The sequence below is a fragment of the Dendrobates tinctorius genome, unplaced genomic scaffold, assembly GCF_039654945.1.
Source record: "Dendrobates tinctorius isolate UK_male_01 unplaced genomic scaffold, ASM3965494v1 ptg000165l, whole genome shotgun sequence".
NCBI lineage: Eukaryota > Metazoa > Chordata > Amphibia > Anura > Dendrobatidae > Dendrobates > Dendrobates tinctorius.
The window spans coordinates 18343619-18364257 of NW_027361832.1; the positions used below are offsets into that span (position 1 = coordinate 18343619).

At 41.5% G+C, this 20639-nt stretch overlaps 1 protein-coding gene across 3 annotated transcripts in view; it reads left to right on the forward strand.

Annotated features, from left to right (window-relative positions):
* CNGB3 (cyclic nucleotide gated channel subunit beta 3) overlaps window positions 1-20639 on the forward strand; it is a 226683-nt gene that overhangs the window by 194487 nt on the left and 11557 nt on the right. For all 3 annotated transcript variants that reach the window (XM_073550539.1, XM_073550538.1, XM_073550540.1), the window contains 2 exons: window positions 8287-8405; window positions 9749-9895. In XM_073550539.1, coding sequence (XP_073406640.1) covers window positions 8287-8405; window positions 9749-9895 — 266 coding nt within the window. The remainder of the gene's footprint in view (window positions 1-8286; window positions 8406-9748; window positions 9896-20639) is intronic.

Genomic DNA, 20639 nt, shown 5'->3' on the forward strand with positions numbered 1-20639 from the left:
CACTTTTACCTCCTCAACCATTTCCTCCCTGTTTATAAGGATTAGATCCAAGGTAGCAGTTCCCCTTGTTTTCTCCCTTACCTTTTGGAAGATAAAGTTGTCAGCAAGAGAGGATAAGAATTTCCTTGACCTGTTAGTTTTGCCTGAGAGAGATTCCCAACAAATGTCTGGATAGTTGAAATCTCCCATGACAACTATGTCATATTTTTTGGAGAACTTGGCCATCTGATGCATAAAGAGTTCATCTATATCTTCGGCTTGCACAGGCGGCCTGTAGTAAATGCCTACAATGGTGTCCTTTCCATTGTTCTGTCCTTGTATTCTTACCCAAACAGTTTCCACAGAACTCCCAGTCTCTGAAGCTTCAATCTCTGTGCAGATATACGCGTTTCGAACATACAATGCGACACCCCCTCCTCGTTTATCAAGTCTGTTTCTTGCAAATAAGTTGTATCCTTCTAGTCTTGTATTCCAATCATGTGTATTGTCCCACCAAGTTTCAGTGATTCCAATGACATCATATTTCTTTTCCTGTGTTAGTAGTTCCAATTCTCCTTGTTTGTTGCCCATGCTTTGTGCATTAGTATAGAAACATTTTAGTTTGTGATTGGTTTCTCTTTCTCCAATATTTTTATTAATTAGATTCTTTCGTCTTTGTTCTTCCTTTCCACTTCTAATAGCAGAGTTCTCAATAGCATTTGTCAGGTGTATGGCTTTTTCTGGTCTTTTGCTTCCCTTCCCATGTTGTTCTAGTTTAAAGCTCTCCTTACAAGTGTAGCAAGGCGACTTCCAAATACATGCTTTCCAGTCTTCGTAAGGTGCACCCCATCTCTAGCAAGTAGTCCATCGTATAAGTAGTTCACTCCGTGATCCAGAAATCCAAATCGTTGCTGATGGCACCATCGACGTAGCCAGTTGTTCACCTGCAGAATCTTATTCCACCTCCTTGTTCCATGGCCATCCACTGGGAGGATGGAAGAGAAGACCACCTGCGCTCCCAGTTCTTTCACTTTCTTGCCTAAGTCTTCAAAGTCTCTGCAGATGATTTCCAGGTCGTTTCTTGCGGTGTCATTTGTCCCCACATGTAGTAGCAGGAATGGGTAGTCATCTGTAGGTCTGAAGAGTCCTGATATCCTGTCAGACACATCTTTAATTTTTGCACCTGGAAGACAGCACATTTCTCTTGTAGTTATATCCGGTCTGCAGATAGCGGCCTCTGTTCCTCTCAGCAGGGAATCCCCCATGACCACCACTCTCCGTTTCTTCTTCACATCATTTTTCTTTCTCCATCCAGGAGGACTCTGAGGGCGTACAAGGTTGCTGTTTGTTGGCAAAGTCTTATCCTGATGTATTTCTTCATCGTTTTCCTGCGTGAGAGCCTGCTACTGGTTTCTGAGCAGTATGGGTGCTGACTGCCTCCTGATCCTCCTGCTTCTCTGGGTCACATGTCTCCATTCCTCTGTTTCTTCAGGTGCACTTCGAATTTCTTCTCTTTCTGTAACATGAAGAGATAATTCTGCTCTGTCCAAGAACTCTTCACCTTCCTTAATGATCTTCAACGTAGCTAACCTCTCTTCGAGATTTTGCAACTTTTCCTCCAACAGGGACACAAGCTTGCATTTGTGGCATGTGAAGTTTGGCTTTTCCACTGGTAAATCTGTGAACATGTAGCAAGAAATGCAGCTCACCAAATGGCTCCTGGCCTCTTCCATCTTGAGATTTCTTAAAAACGATGAAAGATGAGCCAAATTTCGCACGCCGATAGGCGCGCGGTTTTTCTGATTTCCTCTTTTCAGCTGCAATGGCCAAAACCCAGTGATCGTTGAGCTCGCGGAGACTCTTCACTTATCCCAGAAGGCACTGGGAATATGCAAATGATCTCCTCAAGACTCTTCCCCTGGTTTTCCGATTTCCTCTTTTCAGCAGCAACGGCCAAAACCCAGTGATCGTTGAGCTCGCGGAGACTCTTCACTTATCCCAGAAGGCACTGGGAATATGCAAATGATCTCCTCAAGACTCTTCCCCTGGTTTAAGTCAATATCCAGCTCTTTACGAGTTTACAGATATGACAAGGGAAATACCAAGGCCAGGTATCCATCCACAGACAGCTGTTTCGGGGTGTTGCCCCTCATCAGTGTGGAGTAGGATTCTGGCTAGGTGTGAGCAATGCCTAGTAGACCAACATCACGAACCAATCACTGACCTCAGGGTCTGGTCTTGGTATTTCCCTTGATTGAGATTGAGTAGGGGTACTAGAACATAACCTTGGGGGACTCCAACAGAGAGAAGGTGGGATTGGGAGGTAGTGTGGGAGTGGGAGATGCTGAATGTGCAGTTGGAAAGGCATTAGGAGATTCAGGATAGGGTGAGGTCTTTTGATGCCAAAGGAGGAGAGGATTTGTAGTAGGAGGCAGTGGCCAGCTGTGTCGAAAGCAGAGGACAGGTCTAGAAGGAGGAGTATGGAGTATTGTCCGTTAGCTTTGGCTATAAGTAGGTCATTAGTAATTTTGGTCATGGCAGACTTAGTGGAATGATTGGGATGGAAACCATATTGTAGTTAGCCAAAGAGCAAGTTAGATGAGAAGTGGGAGGAAAGTCTTGGTCTTGGAAATAAATTTTTCCTATCCGTCCTCCTGATTATAGAATCCCCTAAAACCACTAACTGTCTAAACCTACTTACTGTACATGACCTTCCACCCAGCCACTAGCTGGGCAGATCTCACTGTTATCGAGAGCAGTGTCCATTAGTGGTGCCATTTCTGAAACTACCCCTTTGCATGATTGCCAAATTTGACAATTTTGCTAGGAAGTACAAAAACATAAGCTGCCTTCCTTTTCTTTGACCCCTTTTCAATCCCCTTATATTACTGGATTGATTTTTATTAATTCCTTTCTCATGGATAGTTATTGTCATTTGAGAATGAAAACTTTTTTTTAGCAAGACTGCTTAGCTATTCTTGTAAATATTTGTACCCCGCTATTACAAAAAGGAGAGTGGCCTCTCAAGTCAGATTGGGCATGGACAACATCATTCCTTTCCGTTTCCACCTCCCAGTTGATGGGTGGCATTTTTAAAATATTATCTTCGCTCCCAGGATGGCTACTTCCATTGCTGGAAAATGACAGATACACTTTATAAAACAGATATTAAAAACGACTCGTGTGCAAAATCCAGGAATCTCTGTATAATGGAAGCTTTCATACGGACATTTGTTTTCTGCTATGACAGCTTTGCAAAGTGTATATAATAAATGAAGGATGTAACCTGCAAACTGTTGTGAATACCGGCTGCAAATGTCTTCATTTAAGACACAAGATATAATCATTAAAGAGGCATAGCAGCTGTGATTTAGCCGTAAAGAGAAAAACCACTCTGGAATTCGCACAGTATATATTATCTAACAATGAGTAAACACAATTTACCAACTCTGGGCCAAGGCAGCAATTCGATCATTATTTGAGAAATGTAAGAGTATGAAATGATTATCTGACATCTAGAGAGCTCGCATAGAAGAAGCTATGACATTCTTGACCTAACTGATTACTTGCCTTTCACATTGCTCCCTTGTTAAATCATCATTCTTTCCTAGTTTTTCCACAATGTTTGCACGGTTGTCTTTTTTCATGTAGGCTATATTTGTCATGCAGTTTTCCGTATGCTTAGTAATCTCCCAGGCCTGATTTCATAGAATGGATATTTTCCAGTGTTCAGGAAAAAGTGTCAGACTAAGGCTTCTTGAGATCACCAGAGTAAGTGATTAGAACAGCTGAATAAGTATGGCACAGTAAATGGAGCAGGGTTTGGGGATTGTATGGTGCACCCAGGATGCAGCGGTGACAACTCGGAAATCGGGGTACAACTCCAAACTCATGCATAAATACTTAATAAACACAAGGTTCCTGATTCACTATTGTTGTTTTTCCAGTTTACTAGAGTAATTTGCTCCATTTTAATGCCCTAAGTATTTGCACCTTATTGTCTATAAGATCATTTCATTATTGCATTTGTGCCTGGTTTTTGATATTTTGCAACATTTTTTTGTTTGCCCCAAACTCATCTCTCCATTTGCAATTTTTTTGAATTTTATTTTACATACAGTCATGGCCAGAAGGGTTGGCACCCCTGAAATTGTTCCAGAAAATAACTAATTTCTCCCAGAAAATTATTGCACATGTTTGGGTATACATGTGCATTTCCTTTGACTATATTAAAACAACACAAAAAAACACAGAAAAAAAAGGCAAATTGGACATAATTTCCCACAAAATCCCCAAAATGAGCTGGACAAAATTGTTTGCACCCTCAACTTAATATTTGGCTGCACATTTTGGAATAAATAACTGCAATCTTTCACTTCCTATAGCCAACAACAAGCTTCTTACACCTCTCAACTGAAATTTCGGACTACTCTTCTTTTACAAACTGCTCCAGGTCTCTCATATTTGAAGGCACCTTCTCCAAACAGCAATTTTAAGATCTCTCCACGTGTGTTCAATGGGATTTAGATCCAGACTCATAGCTGGCCACTTCAGGACTCTAGCACTTTGTTTCCTTCCATTTCTGGGTTCTTCTTAAAGTATATTTGGGGTAATTGTCCTGTTAGAAGACCCATGACACAGGATGCAAATCCAGCTTTCTGACACTGGGCACTACATTGCGACCCAAAATCATTTGGTAATCTACAGATCTCATGATGCCTTGCACACAGCCAAGGCACCCAGTGCTAAAGGCAGCAAAACAACCCCAAAACATCTTTGAACCTCTACCATGTTTAACTATAGGTACTGTGTTCTTTTCTTTGTAGGCCTCATTCCGTTTTAGGTAAACAGTAGAATTATGTGTTGTACTAAATATCTCTAGCTTGGTCTCATCTGTCGACAAAACGCTTTCCCAGAAGGATTTTGGCTTACTTGCGTCCATTTTGACAAACTGCAGTTTAGCTTTTTTATGTCTCTTGTGTCAGCAGTGGGGTCCTCCTGGGTCTCCTCCCATAGTTTTTCATTTCAATCAAATGTCGACGGCCAGTTCACGCCAACACTGATACACCCTGAGCCTGCAGGACAGCTTGAATTTCTTTGGAACTTGATTTAGGCTGCTTATCCATCATCCAAACTATCCTGCATTGCAACCTTTCATCAATTTTGATCTGCCATCCACATCCAGGGAGATTAGCTGCAGTACCATAGGTTGTAAACTTCTTGATTATGTTGCACACGGTGGACAAAGGATCTCTGGAAATGGACTTGTAACCTTGAGATTCTAGATATTTTTAAACAATTTTGGCTCGCAAGTCCTCAGACAGTTCCCTTTTCTTCTTTCTTTCTTCTTTCTGTTCTCCATGCTTAGTGTGGCACACACAGACACACAAGGTAAAGATTGAATCAACTTCTCCCCTTTTACCTGGTTTCAGGTGTGATTTTCATATGGCCCACACATGTTACTTGCCACAGAAGAGTTTGAAAGAGCATCACATGCTTGAAGCAAAGTAGTTAACCCACAATTTTGGAAAGGTGCCAACAATTTTGTCTTGCCCATTTTTGGGGTCTTATGAGAAATTATGTCCAATTTGCCTTTTTCCTCTTTTTGTATTGTTTCAATGCACACAAAGGAAATAAACTTGTGTATAACAAAACATGTGTAATTGCAATAATTTTCGGAGAGAAATACTTCATTTTCTGGAACAAAGGTGCCAGAACTTTTGGCCATGGCTGTATTTGTATTTACTTATTTACTCACTTATATAGCACCATTAATTCTATAGCACATTAGACATTATTGTCTTTACAGTGTGGGAGGAAAACCCATGCAAACACAGGGAGAACATAAAAACCTATTGCAGATATTGCCCTTGGTTGGCTTTGAACCCTGGACCCCAGCACTTAAAAAGCTGAAGTGGTAACCACTGATCCACCATGCTAATATATACAAGTGCTTCTCACTAAATTAGAATATCATCAAAAAGTTAATTTATTTCAGTTCTTCAATACAAAAAGTAAAACTCATATATTACATAGAGTCAATACAAACAGAGTGATCTATTTCAAGTGTTTATTCTGTTTATATTGATGCAAAGTTCTTATCTCTGAGGGGTTCGCCCAATCAGACCACCATGTGTCTTCAGCTCCTCCATGAGCCACCGTGTGGAGACTCTCCTCTCCGAAACACAAGACAGAGAAAAAGAAACAGTGGCTGTGCATTTAACATCCCAGCCACACCCTTGAGGTGGCGATGTGAGTAGGCATCCCGCCCATCTCAGACCTATTCACCTATAAACCCGTCCCTTATCATGGCTGATTAACTCCTTCAGCAAATAGCATGCTGGAGAGAAACTTATGGGTTTCTAGATCATGGAAGAAAGCAATCTTCGTGATACATATCTACCCTGTCATACCCTCTCGCACCACTACCCCCCCACCCCTCGGCATTTTCATATTTTGCTACCTCACAACCTGGACTTTCAAGGTTTTTTATGGCTTGCCACAGTTCATGCAAAGAATATGCCTACTACTGTATATGTAAACATTTCATCTTTTTATTGTGAAGCTTGCATCAATTAGGACAAAATAATGGAAAACTTTAGTGTGCATAACTATTCACCCCTCTAAAGTCAGTACTTTGTAGAGTCTCCTTTTGCGACAATTACAGCTATTAATCACTTTGAATAAGTCTCTATGAGCTTTTGTCATCTTGTCACTGGGATTTATGTCCATACATCAAGGCAAAACTGCTCCAGCTCCTTCAAGTTAGATGGTTTCCTCAGGTGAACAGGAAACTTCAAGTCTGACCACAGATTCTCAGTTGGATTAAGGATGATGCTGTCAACACCATGTTTTACTGTGGGGATGTGGTTTGTGTTGGTTTGGTGCCAGACATAGTGTTCAATTATGGTCTCATCTAACCACCGCACCTTCCTCCATACATTCAGAGAGTGTGGTAGAAAAAGGTGAACAAGCAACCAGGATAACCGCAGCCTTGAAAGGATTGTTAAGAAAAGGCTATTCAAAAATTTGGGAGAGATTCACAAGGAGTGGACTTCTGCTGGAGTCATTGCTTCAAGAGCCACCACACACAGACGTATCCAGGACATGGGCTACAAGAGTCGCATTCCTTGTGTCAAGCCACTAATGACCAAAAGACAACGCCAGAAACATCTTACCTGGGCAAAGGAGAAAAGGAACTGGACTGTTGCTAAGTGGTCCAAGGTGTTGTTTTCAGATGAAAGTAAATTTTGCATTTCATTTGGAAATCAAGGTCCCAGAGTCTAGAGGAAGAGTGGAGAGACAGACAATCCAAGTTGCTTGAGGTCTAGTGTGAAGTTTCCACAATCAGTGATGGTTTCGGGAGCCATGTCATCTGCTGGTGTAGGTCCACTGTGTTTTATCAAGACCAAAGTCAGCGCAGCCATCCACCAGGAAATTTTAGAGCACTTCATGCTTCCTTCTGCTGACAAGCTTTTTGGGAGATGGAAATTTCATTCTCCAGCAGGACTGGCACCTGTCCACACTGCCAAAAGTACCAATACCTGGTTTAAAAACAATAATATCACTGTGCTTGATTGCCAGCAAACTCATCTGACCTTAACCCCATAGAGAATCTATGGGGTATTGTCAAGAGGAAGATGAGAGACACCAGACCCAACAATGCAGATGAGCTGAAGGCTGCTATCAAAGCAACCTGGGCTTCCATAACACCTCAGCAGTGCCACAGACTGATCGCCTCCATGCCACGCCGCATTGATACAGCAATTGATGCAAAAGGAGCCCCGACCAAGTATTGAGTGCATTTACTGAACATACATTTCAGTAGGCCAACATTTTGGATTTTAAAATCATTTTTCAAGCTGGTGTTATAAAGCATTGTAATTTACTAAGATAATGACTTTTGGGTTTTCATTGGCTGTAAGCCATAATCATCAACATTAACAGAAAGTAGCACTTGAAATAGATCACTCTGTTTGTAATGACTCTATATAATATGAGTTTCACTTTTTATATTGAAGAACTGAAATAAATTAACTTTTTGATGATATTTTAATTTAGCGAGATGCACCTGTATATATGTATAGATACATACACACACAAAAGTGCTCAACATAAATCTTAAACAGAAGGTATATTGGGAAATTGCATTAATTTTTGAGAATGTAAAGAATAACTTTGTTATAATTATAATACCTTTTTAGGGTTATATGCTGTTTTTTCAGGTCTGTGCATTGGATATAATTCTGTTCTGCAATTTTCAAACAAGCACAGATATGACATTTATGTATTTCTAACATAATACAGGGAGAGATTGGACGAGAAATGTACATCATCAAGCAAGGAGCTGTGCAGGTTCTCGGAGGACCTGATGATCAGAAGGTGCTGGTTACATTGAAGGCTGGAGCTGTGTTTGGAGAAATCAGGTTAATTACATCTTATCTTCAAAGCGGTAGAAATAGGAGCAAGCATGTCAATGAAAGCAATGTGATACCAATGTGGCATCATGTATGAATGTAGGACAGTGAGATCCTTCAGTTTATTAATGGGCTTGAAAGTGAAAAAAAATGAATTTGAAATAAAATTCTTAGATCAGAGAGACATGGTGGACATCAGTGTGAGCAGCCTCTTCTTACCACAGAACCCCTGCTATCTCCAGTATTAGATCAGATAGATAGGGTGGACAGTAAGGGCCCCGGTACAAGCTTCAATGTCCCAGCGATTCCACCAACGATCCGACATGGATGGGATCACTGGGACATAGTTAGCTGATCGCTGGTGAACTGTCACATAGGCATACTCACCAGCGATCAGGACCAGCAAGCACGCTGGTATCCAGGGTAAACAGCGGGTATCTAAGTGCCGCGCGGCTCTTAGTTACCCACTGTTTACTCTGGATACCCGATCAGGACCAGTGAGCACACTGGTATCCAGGGTAAACAGCGGGTATCTAAGGGCCGCGCTGCTCTTAGTTACCCACTGTTTACCCTGGATACCAGCTCCCAGCGTCTGCTGTATGGCGCTGGGATCTTGCTGATCGTTGGTCTCTCGCTGTCACAAGCAGCAATGTGTGCTGCCCAGCGGGAGACCAATGATAGATTTATGGCCCAGACCATTAGGCAATGATTAACGATCAGTCAACTGATCGTTGATCGCTGCTACGTGTTACACGCAACAATGTTGTGTCGACATCACTGCAACGTCACCAAACTGGTGACGTAGCAATGGTATCATTCACAATATCGCTGCGTGTAACGGGGCCTTTATGTGTGGAGCCTCTTTTTACCTCAGCACCCCTGCTATCTCCAGTATATATGTAGTAGGAGAGAACGACACTCCTGACACCAGGTGCACAGTTGGAGACCCATCCGTAGTGTAAAATCTATGAAGAACTTGGCAATCAATTGATATAGAAAAAAGATGATTTATTTGCAATCCACAGAGAACATATATGACGTTTCGGTCTCAGTTTAGACTCTGTTCAGATATACAGATTGTCATAGAAGAAAATAGGACAGAATGCTGAAACTATACATTAAACATTGCATCTGGAAAGTGGAAATACCACTGAAATGTCATATATGTTCACGGTGGATTGCAAATAAATCATCTGTTTCCTACATCAATTGAGTGCCAAGTTCTTTATAGATATCTCCACTATATAGACCAGAAAGACAGGTCGAAAACTTGCATTGAAATGATTTGGAGAGCTAGTACTGTACTCTCACTTCTTCTTTATCATCACATCAAGAACTGATATTTCTTACAGTCTTCTAGCAGCCGGCGGAGGGAATCGCAGAACGGCTAATGTGGCGGCTCATGGATTCGCAAATCTTTTCATTCTGGATAAGAAGAGTCTTGGTGAAATTTTGGTTCACTATCCTGATTCGAAGAAGTTACTTACAAAGAAAGCCAAGTATGTTTTACTATTAAAGAATACCTGTTACAAAATTTCTCATTTTGATCTGGACACACGATATAATAGGGTCTGCAGAGTGGAATAAACCTTTTTTTATATACAACTTTCTGTTTTTACAGAGCAGAAGTCAGACAAATCCCGAAATGTAAGAATCACAAAATGTAAAATCAATCCCCTTCAATAAGTGTGTGTATTGTTAAAATTTATCTTTTTTTCTGCACCTTTATGTATCGTAATAGTCTAATATTAGGCCCGTACACTACACCCGAACACTGCGACATGTTGCTGGTCTGTTTGTAGGAACACAAAACTAACAAGCTTTTCTTGTCTCATTTTTTTGGGGTGAAATACCGGGGGTGCATCTTCTTATAATCTTTTATATAATCGGCACATTTACATTTTTTAAATACCAGTTTTAAAAGGTCAATTTATCAACCATACATCACACGACCATACTGCACTCTATTGCCGTGTGAACCTACTGCATGTGTATCAACTGTGCAAAGTAGCATTTTGGGTTACATGGCATTTTTGTTCAAGGGAAGGGGAATAATTAAAATGTAAACTGTAAAAACGCCCCAACAATTTAATTGACAGCCGGCTCTGCAGCTCAAAGTTTCAATGGTCGAAGTTTCCTCCATGTTTTTGAGCCAATTTTCAATAGTGTTTGGTCAATGTGTAATTTTTTAGCATTAAAGTTTCATCAGTTTTCTTATATGACAAAAAAATATGATGGCGGTTTCTCAAATTCAGTCGGTGAAAAAAAGTCCAGCACACGGATGACGCCTTAGACTTTCATTGGTGAGCTTGATACATGACTCAGATCAAAATCCCACATACAGTTGTGTTCAAAAGTTTACATACACCGGCAAAATTTTTGCTTTCTTGGCCCTTTTTTCAGAGAATATGAATGATAACACCACAACTTTTATTCCACTCTTGATTAGTGGTTGGGTGAAGCCACTTATTGTCAAACTTCTGTGTTTTCTCTTTTTAAATCATAATGACAACCCTGAACATCCAAATGACCCTGTTCAAAAGTTTACATATCCCATTTAATAATACCGTGTATTGCCCCCTCTAACATCAATGACAGCTTGAAGTCCTTTGTGGTAGTTGTTGATGAGGTTCTTTATTTTCTTAGATGGTAAAGCTGCCCACTCTTCTTGGCAAAAAGCCTCCAGTTCCTGTTAATTCCTGGGCTGTCTAGTATGAACTGCGCGCTTGAGATCTCCCCAGAGTGGCTCAATGATATGGAGATCAGGAGACTGAGATGGCCACTCCAGAACCTTCACTTTGTTCTGCTGTAGCCAGTGACAGGTGGACTTGGCCTTGTGTTTTGGATCGTCGTCATGTTGGAATGTCCAAGTATGCCCCATGTGCACCAATATTTGATGATAATGCGCTGCATTCATCTTTCCTTCAACTTTGGCCAAGTTTCCTGTGCCTTTGTAGCTCACACATCCCCAAAACATCAGCGATCCAAATCCGTGCTTTACAGTGGGAATGATGTTCCTTTCATCATAGGTTGACCTCTCTCCAAATGTAACGTTTATGGTTGTAGCCAAAAAGTTCAATTTTGGCCTCATCACCCCAAATTACCTTGTTCCAGAAGTTTTGAGGCTTGTCTCTATGCTGTTTTGTGTATTGTAAGCGAGATACTTTGTGACATTTGTGCAGTAATGGCTTTCTTCTAGCAACTCGACCATGCAGCCCATTTTTCTTCTAACTGCCTCCTTATTGTGCATCTTGAAACAGCCACACCGCTAGTTTTCAGAGAGTCCAGTATTTCAGCTGTTGGTAATTTTGGGTTTTTCTTTGCATCCCAAACAATTTTCCTGGCAGTTGGGGGACAAAATTTTTGTTGGTCTACCTGACTGTTGTTTTGTTTTTACAGAACCCCTGATTTTCCATTTGTTAATCACAGTTTGAATGCTGCTGACTGGCATGATCAATTCCTTGGATATCCTTTTGTATCTCTTTCCTGTTTTATACAGTTCGACTACCTTTTCCCGTAAATCCATTGACAATTCTTTTGCTTTCTCCATGACTCACAATCCAAAAACATCAGTGGCTGGATGAAAGATCCAAGAGTCTGTCTGGATCCCAAAAACTCACTCAGCTTTTATGCACACACACACTGATTACAAGGACACAGGTCACAGGGGAGGATGTTACCTTTAGTAGCCAGTCAAACCCATTTCTGTCAACTTCTGTGCATGTTATCAGGCAAAAATCACCAGGGTATGTGGGTCGCCCTCCCAGGGCTGTGGGGTACTCGGTACCGGGCCGGTGTCAGGGGGATGTTTCACAGCAGCGGTGACCCGGTCCGTGGCCCTGGGTGCCCAAGCAATGGGGAGATGTAGTTAATGGTAGAATAGTTTGTGACGCCACCCGTGGTAATTGGCAAGTATGGTGTTAGGCCAACGCTGCATACAGATCCACAGGGACTGATGGTAGGGTGCAGCAAAGATGTAAAAGCTCCCCACAGGTGGAGCTGTAGTCCCAGGGCAGTGTACATGTAACCGGCACGGGGATGTAGCAGTGCTGGAAGCGTAGGGAACAGACAAGACACAGCGGTTGCAGTTTCTGTACCTTTACTTAGTATATGCAGTCCAGCGTCCTGATTACAGATGGTGTTGGAACAGGTTAGCCTGGAAGCAGATCAGGATTCTCTCTCAGCAGAAGGGCTGTGCAGTCTCCTTCCTAGCATCTTGTGGTGTGAAGCACCCCAGTACTTAGTTACTCTGGAATGCCTCTCTTCAGATGTTCCTAGAACTATACTTGTATGACAGACAGCTGTAGCCTCTATCGGGGACTCCTCTCTTGAGTCCTGGCTCTCTATTCAATTGTTGTTGTGTCCAAAGTCTTTGATGGGAGTAGGGCATTTACAGCCTCCTACTCCTCTGGTATCTGTGGCAGGACCGTTAGTATCCGTACCACCGTGGAGACCAGGCTCCAGTTCTTGCGCTCTTGCAGTGAGGGAGCTCTCCACCCGGAGCTCAACCTCCACTTTCCTCCACACGTCTGCACACGTGGACCTCCTTCAACTAACTGACCACTCCTTCTTCTCAGCCCTCAGGGAGCACCCCCTCCCCTTCATCCTGATTCAGAGTTCCCCCTGCTGGCCTGGAGTGGAACTGTGTTGCATGCATTAGGTTAACTGCTGGAGAGACCCATCACTGCTTCCAAGCCTGGCATTACCATCCCCTAGAGGAGGCAAGGCCAGTGTGGCGACCATACCCCTGGGGGCGCCACATATGTAAACTTTTGATCAGGGTCATTTGAATGTTTTGGGTTGTCATTATGATTTAAAAAGAGAAAACACAGTAGTTTACAATAAATGGCTTCACCCAACTACCAACCATGAGTGGAGAAAATGTTTTGGTGTTATCATTCATATTCTCTGAAAAAAGGCCAAGAAAGCAAAAATTCTGCCAGGGTATGTAAACTTTTAAGCACAACTGTATCTACAGGATTTTGTGCTTCATAGACTATAACAGGTATCAGTAGTGGCATAACTTGATGGCAATGAGCCCAAGAACAAACATTTGAATAGGAGTCCCCTCGTCATTCCATATGCTCCCTGATTGTGATCTCATCGTTCCACAGTACTCTTCTTCCCTTCAACTCATTTTTTGGTGGCACCTCCACCCCAGCTAATAGGCTCGTAATTCTACAGCAATTACTCCACTATCCCCCTCTTATTACATTGATATCCTAGCAGATTTAAATTTACTACATAGATATAGCCACGGAACCAAAATTAGTACATAGATACAATATTTTTTGGAGAACATGTTTTGAATCTAATTGTTTATAACTTTTTTAACATTTAAAATATTTAGTTTATAATATTATGAAAGAAATAATCCCTAAATGCCTAATAATTATTTTACACATACACAGAAACAGTTACACAGATATACACATGGGGACACATTAACATTTTTACAAGCTGAAGTACATTTTTACTTTTGTACAGTACAGAAGAATCTTTTTTTTCACACATACACGGGCAGACTGTTATAAAAGCCCATGTGCAGGTATGATTACATACACATATCATTTTATATGCACAAAATATACAAAAATATGATTTTATACATACACATCACTTTATAGTCACACACATGATTTTATACAGACAATTCTCCATCATCACATGATTTTATACTGTTACCATGTTGACACTGCAAGGTAGGAGATTTATTTATTTTACTCACTTATACAGCACAATTAGTTCCACAGACGTCATCATCACTGTCCCCATTGAGGCTCATACTCTAGATATCCTATCAGTATGTCTATAGAGCATGAAAGGAAAGAGGAGAACCCAGAGGAAATCCACGCAAACACGGGGAGAACATGCAAAGCTCTCACAGACGTTGTCCTTGGTGGGATTAGAACTCAAGACCTCCGCTCTGCAAGGCTGCAGTATTAACCATACTGAAACTGCTGCCCATATTTATATTTACAAACTTTTTTTTTTAATTTTCATTGTTGTTTTGGGATTATAAAACTGTCGAGAAAGTGCAAGAATTTATATCACGTCCAAATTTAATATAAGAAATAAACTAGAAAGCAAAAAGTTGAGCAGAATTCTGAAACTCACTTTTCTTTCCCTGCCTTATATCTCTTTTTCATCCAACACCTGGATCAATAGTTCTCACTTCTAGTCCTTAGCGACCACATATTTCATCCAATAATATAAAAGTAACTGATTTTAGTATTGATCTGACGGGTGCAATACACTGAAGTATACTTAAGCTCACAAAATGAAAACACTCACCTTAAAAAACCCACAGTAATAGGGTCCAATAATAGGTTGGTCCCTTCATTCACCTTTACTAATAACCACGTCTTCTGGCCTTTGGACTCTGTAAGACCTGACCCTGTGCCCCTTCTACATATATTGCTGGATTGCATATAATGAGGCACAGAGCACTATGAAGTAGCCTCATGTCCCAGACATTTATTATTACATGCCAGTTCTGTTATGTTCAGCAGCTTATAAAAGGCCATTTATGTGCATTGTTATCATAGGAAGCTATAGGTGTTATATTTAGAAGAGGACAAAAGCAATGATCTCGCACAAATTGCTCACTCTGGCACAAAGGGAATGGATTGAATCTTTCACAAAGCTTCTCTTCTAGTAAATTTGGATCAATACTTGTAATCTCACCTTCAATCTCGCTGCACCTTAGATGCCAATTCAGTGGCTTTTGAAATACAGTAGAGAATATACAGTAAAAGTTTTAATAATAGCTACTAACAGGCAGATTTATTAAATGGAATGTATAGTTTGAAAATGACTTATTGTTTAAATGAGATTTTCTGTTTAAATGTAATATTTTACATTTTTGGGGTAATTATTGCTTTTTTCTTATCACAATTTATATATAAAAAATAGAAATGGTGTCATTTTCCCATTGGTTACAGGGGCTAATTTAGACATATACTTTTTTATGGAAGACTTTTCAGCAGCCTCATTATCACCACAGCCTTGATTACTGTCATGGGTTTACCTCAGCAGAGAGTCGCCAGAAGACCACAACATCTGATTACTCCTACTTTTACACTGATTAGAAGTACTTCACCTTCATAGTAAATGGTGCAGGTTTCTTTTAGCAGTGCAGGGGTTAATCTGCTCAGTTGAGCGCTCTCGTAAGCTTTCCTGCATAAAGGCTCTGATCTGTTCACTGTTAGCCATTCCCATCTCCTATATAATCTGAGCCCTGGCTGGCACTCATTGTCAAAGCTAGCGTATGCTACATGGTTGGATATGGTGGTTGGTGGTTTTTTGAGGAGGCGTTTGGTGAATTTTTCCGAGACTGTTGCAAGATTTAGTGTGTGTGCTAATCCCCTTCTCCTCCTACTTTGGTTTTTCCCCATCCTCTACTCCACGGTGTTTACCTCTGTTGTGTGTGTGAGTATATTTGTATGATTTGTATTTTCCTTTATCCCTGTTTGTATTACCTTTTTAGTCTGGTTGGTGTATTACGGTACACTACTACTCCCCTCTTGTGGGAAGGGTGCAGACTGAGGGCGGATTTACGAGCTAGGGCAAGGTTCATGGCTCCAGCATCTTCACCATCAGAAGTAATCTGGGATATAAGGCAAGCTAGAGTTCCCCTAGTATTAGGGAAAGGGAAGGAGCCCCTGGTCCCAGGACACCTGACAACAAGGTGGTGACAATAACAATATTAACACTTTCATACACGTGTAAGGGAGGGATAGGACTGCAGTCGTGACCTGAATAACTGCTATATCCATGTCCAGTCCTTCCCCTACAGAAAAATATACTCTTCTCTTCTGCATACCTGCATCTCCAGAATAAGCTTCTTTTGGACACTTCCCAGGTGATAACGGTCCCTCTTTCCCAGGGAGCATTGCACCTAGGATTTCACTGATTGAGCGCCTTTGCCGGCTGCCCCAGTGTTTTCTTTGACTGGTCTCCCTGAGGTCAGTGATTGTTTCGTGATGTTGGTCTATTAGGCATTGCTCCCACCCAGCCAGAATCCTACTCCACACTGATGAGGGGCAACACCCCGAAACAGCTGTCTGTGGATGGATACCTGGCCTTGGTATTTCCCTTGTCATATCTGTAAACTCGTAAAGAGCTGGATATTGACTTATAGGGCCACTTAATATGGTGGTAATGGTGGTTTCTGAAAGGAGCCACTCCTTGGCTGGGTCCTTCCCTGGAGGAAGATTTGGCTAGTCCTGTGTTTGAGACTCTTAAATGAGGCTCCACGGACTTTATTTGCATATTCGTATTTCCCAGGGAGCATTGCACCTAGGATTTCACTGATTGAGCGCCTTTGCCGGCTGCCGCAGTGTTTTCTTTGACTGGTCTCCCTGAGGTCAGTGATTGTTTCGTGATGTTGGTCTATTAGGCATTGCTCTCCCCTAGCCAGAATCCTACTCCACACTGATGAGGGGCAACACCCTGAAACAGCTGTCTGTGGATGGATACCTGGCCTTGGTATTTCCCTTGTCATATCTGTAAACTCCTAAAGAGCTGGATATTGACTTATAGGGCCACTTAATATGGTGGTAATGGTAGTTTCCGAAAGGAGCCACTCCTTGGCTGGGTCCTTCCCTGGAGGAAGATCTGGCTAGTCTCGTGTTTGAGACTCTTAAATGAGGCTCCACGGACTTTATTTGCATATTGTTGTTAATGGACATGTAGATATCCTGAAAGAACAAAAATAATGAATCTAGAGTTGGTCTAAATGAATATTGCAAATTTTCTATTTTCTTCCCAGATTGTGATATTAAATCTAAAACATTGGGCGTCCAATTTTTGACTCCATCCCTTTGATGTGGGCTCCGGTGGTGAGCCTATATCTTTCCCGGCACATGGCAGCTGTTTTGAACAGCTGACATGTACCCGGAACAGCTGCGGGTGGAATCTCGATCCACCCGCTGCTATTAACCCGTTAAATGCCGCTGTCAAACACTGACAGCAGCATTTAACATGTGCTTCCGGCAATTTTGCTTTAAATCCGCCCACCGGTGACCCCTGTAAAGTGATCGCGGTCACCGGTGGGTTGGCATGACAACCAGAGGTCTCCTGGAAACCTCTATGGTTGTCACTGCCGGCTTGCTGTGAGTGCCGCCCAGTGGTCAGCATTCATAGCAATTGAATAATTCGGCTACTTACAGGCGATCTGATCATCGCCTGAATGTAGCTGAGCCGATCGAGTTATGGCAGATTCTAGTCTCCCATGGAGATAATCGAAGCATTCCAAAAGTAAAACAAAATTTTAAAAAATATAAAAAAAATTAAGAAAATTTAAAAGTTCAATACACCCCCCTTTCGCCCCATTAACCCCTTCATGACCAAGCCTATTTTGACCTTAATGACCAGGCCATTTTTTGCAATTCTGACCAGTGTCCCTTTATGAGGTAATAACTCAGGAACGCTTCAACGGATCCTAGCGATTCTGAGATTGTTTTTTCGTGACATATTGGGCTTCATGTTAGTGGTAAATTTAGGTTGATAATTTTTGTGTTTATTTGTCAAAAAATCAGAAATTTTGAATTTTTATTCTGTTAAACCAGAGAGTTATGTGACACAAAATAGCTAATAAATAACATTTCCCATATGTCTACTTTACATCAGCACAATTTTGGAAACAAAATATTTTTTTGTTAGGAAGTTATAAGGGTTAAAAGTTGACCAGCGATTTCTCATTTTTACAATAAAATTTACAAAACCATTTTTTTTAGGGACCACCTCACATTTGAAGTCACTTTGAGGGGTCTATATGGCAGAAAATACCCAAAAGTTACACCATTCTAAAAACTGCACCCCTCAAGCTACTCAAAACTACATTCAAGAAGATTATTAACCCTTCAGGTGTTTCACAGGAACTAAAGCAATGTGGAAAGAAAAAAATGGACATTTTAATTTTTCCAACAAAAATTTTCTTTTAGCATCAATTTTTTCATTTTCACATGGGAAACAGGATAAAATGGATCCTAAAATTTGTTGGGCAATTTCCCCTGAGTACAACGATACCTCATATGTGGTCATAAACCACTGTTTGGGCGCACGGCCATGGAAAATATGCTGGAATATTTAGCGGTTGCCATGTCGTGTTTGGAGAGCCCCTGTGTGCATAAACATTGGAGCTCCTCCACAAGTGACCCCATTTTGGAAACTAGACCCCCCAAGGAACTTATCTAGATGCATAGTGATCACTTTGAACCCCCAGGTACTTTACAAATTGATCTGTAAAAAAAAAAAAAATACTTTTTTTTCACAAAAATTTTCTTTTAGCCTCAGTTTTTTCATTTTCACATGGGCAACAGGATAAAATGGATCCTAAAATTTGTTGAGCAATTTCTCCTGAGTGCACAGATACCTCATATGTGGTCATAAACCACTGTTTGGGTGCACGGCATGGCCCGGAAGGCAAGGAGCACCATTTGACTTTTTGAATGGAAAATTAGCTCCAATCGTTATCGGACACCATGTCGCATTTGGAGAGCCCCTGTGCACCTAAACATTGGAGCTCCCCCACAAGTGACCCCATTTTGGAAACTAGACCCCCTAAGGAACTTATCTAGATGTGTAGGGAGCACTTTGAACCCCCAAGTGCTTCACAAAAGTTTATAACACAGAGCAGTGAAAATAAAAAATATTTTTTTTTCCTCAAAAATGATTTTTAGCACACTATTTTTAATTTTCACAAGGCTAACAGGAGAAATTGGACCACAAATCTTGTTGTCCAGTTTGTCCTGAGTACGCTGGTACCCCATATGTGGGGGGGAACCACTGTTTGGGCACACGGCAGGGCTCAGAAGGGAAGGAGCGCCATTTGACTTTTTGAAATGCAAATTACTTCCAATCGTTAGCGGACACCATGTCGTGTTTGGAGAGCCCCTGTGTGCCTAAACATTGGAGCTCCCCCACAAATGACCCCATTTTGGAAACTAGACCCCCTAAGGAACTTATCTAGATGTGTAGTGAGCACCTTGAACCCTCAAGTGCTTCACAAAAGTTTATGACGCAGAGCCGTGAAAATAAAAAAAAAATTTTTTCCCTCAAAAAATTATTTTGTAGTGCGCAATTTTTTATTTTCACAAGGGTATCAGGATAAAATAGACCACAAAATTTGTTGTCCAGTTTGTCCTGAGTACACTGGTACCCCACATGTGGGGGGGGACCACTGTTTGGGCACACGTCGGGGCTCGGAAGGGAAGTAGTGACATTTTGAAATGCTGACTTTGATGGAATGGTCTGCGGGTGTCATGTTACATTTGCAGAGCCCCTGATGTACCTAAACTGTGGAACCCCCCCACAAGTGACCCAATTTTGGAGACTAGACCCCCCAAGGAACTTATCTAGATGTGTGGTGAGCACCTTGAACCCCCAAGCGCTTCACAGAAGTTTATAACGCAGAGACGTGAAAATAAAAAATATTTTTTTTTCCACAAAAAAAAATGATTTTTAGCCAGCAATTTTTTTTTCACAGGGGTAGCAGGATAAATTGGCCCCAAAAGTTGTTGTCCAGTTTGTCCTGAGTATGCTGATACCTCATATGTGGGTGGGGACAACTGTTTGGGTACACGTCGGGGCTCGGAAGGGAAGTAGTGAAATTATGAAATGCTGACTTTGATGGAATGGTCTGCGGGCATCATGTTACATTTGCAGAACCCCTGATGTACCTAAACTGTGGAACCCCCCCACAAGTGACCCCATTTTGGAAACTAGACCCCCCAAGGAACTTATCTAGATGTGTGGTGAGCACCTTGAACCCCCAAGTGCTTCACAGAAGTTTATAATGCAGAGCCGTGAAAATAAAAAATATTTTTTTTTCCTCAAAAAAAATTATTTTTAGCTAGCAATTTTTTTTTTCACAAGGGTAGCAGGATAAATTGGACCCCAAAAGTTGTTGTCCAGTTTGTCCTGAGTACGCTGATACCCCATATGTGGGGGATGACCACTGTTTGGGTACACGTCGCGGCTCGGAAGGGAAGTAGTGACATTATGAAATGCTGACTTTGATGGAATGGTCTGCGGGCATCATGTTACATTTGCAGAACCCCCGATGTACCTAAACTGTGGAACCCCCCCACAAGTGACCCCATTTTGGAAACTAGACCCCCTAAGGAACTTATCTAGATGTGTGGTGAGCACCTTGAACCCCCAAGTGCTTCACAGAAGTTTATAACGCAGAGACGTGAAAATAAAAAATATTTTTTTTTCCTCAAAAAAAATGATTTT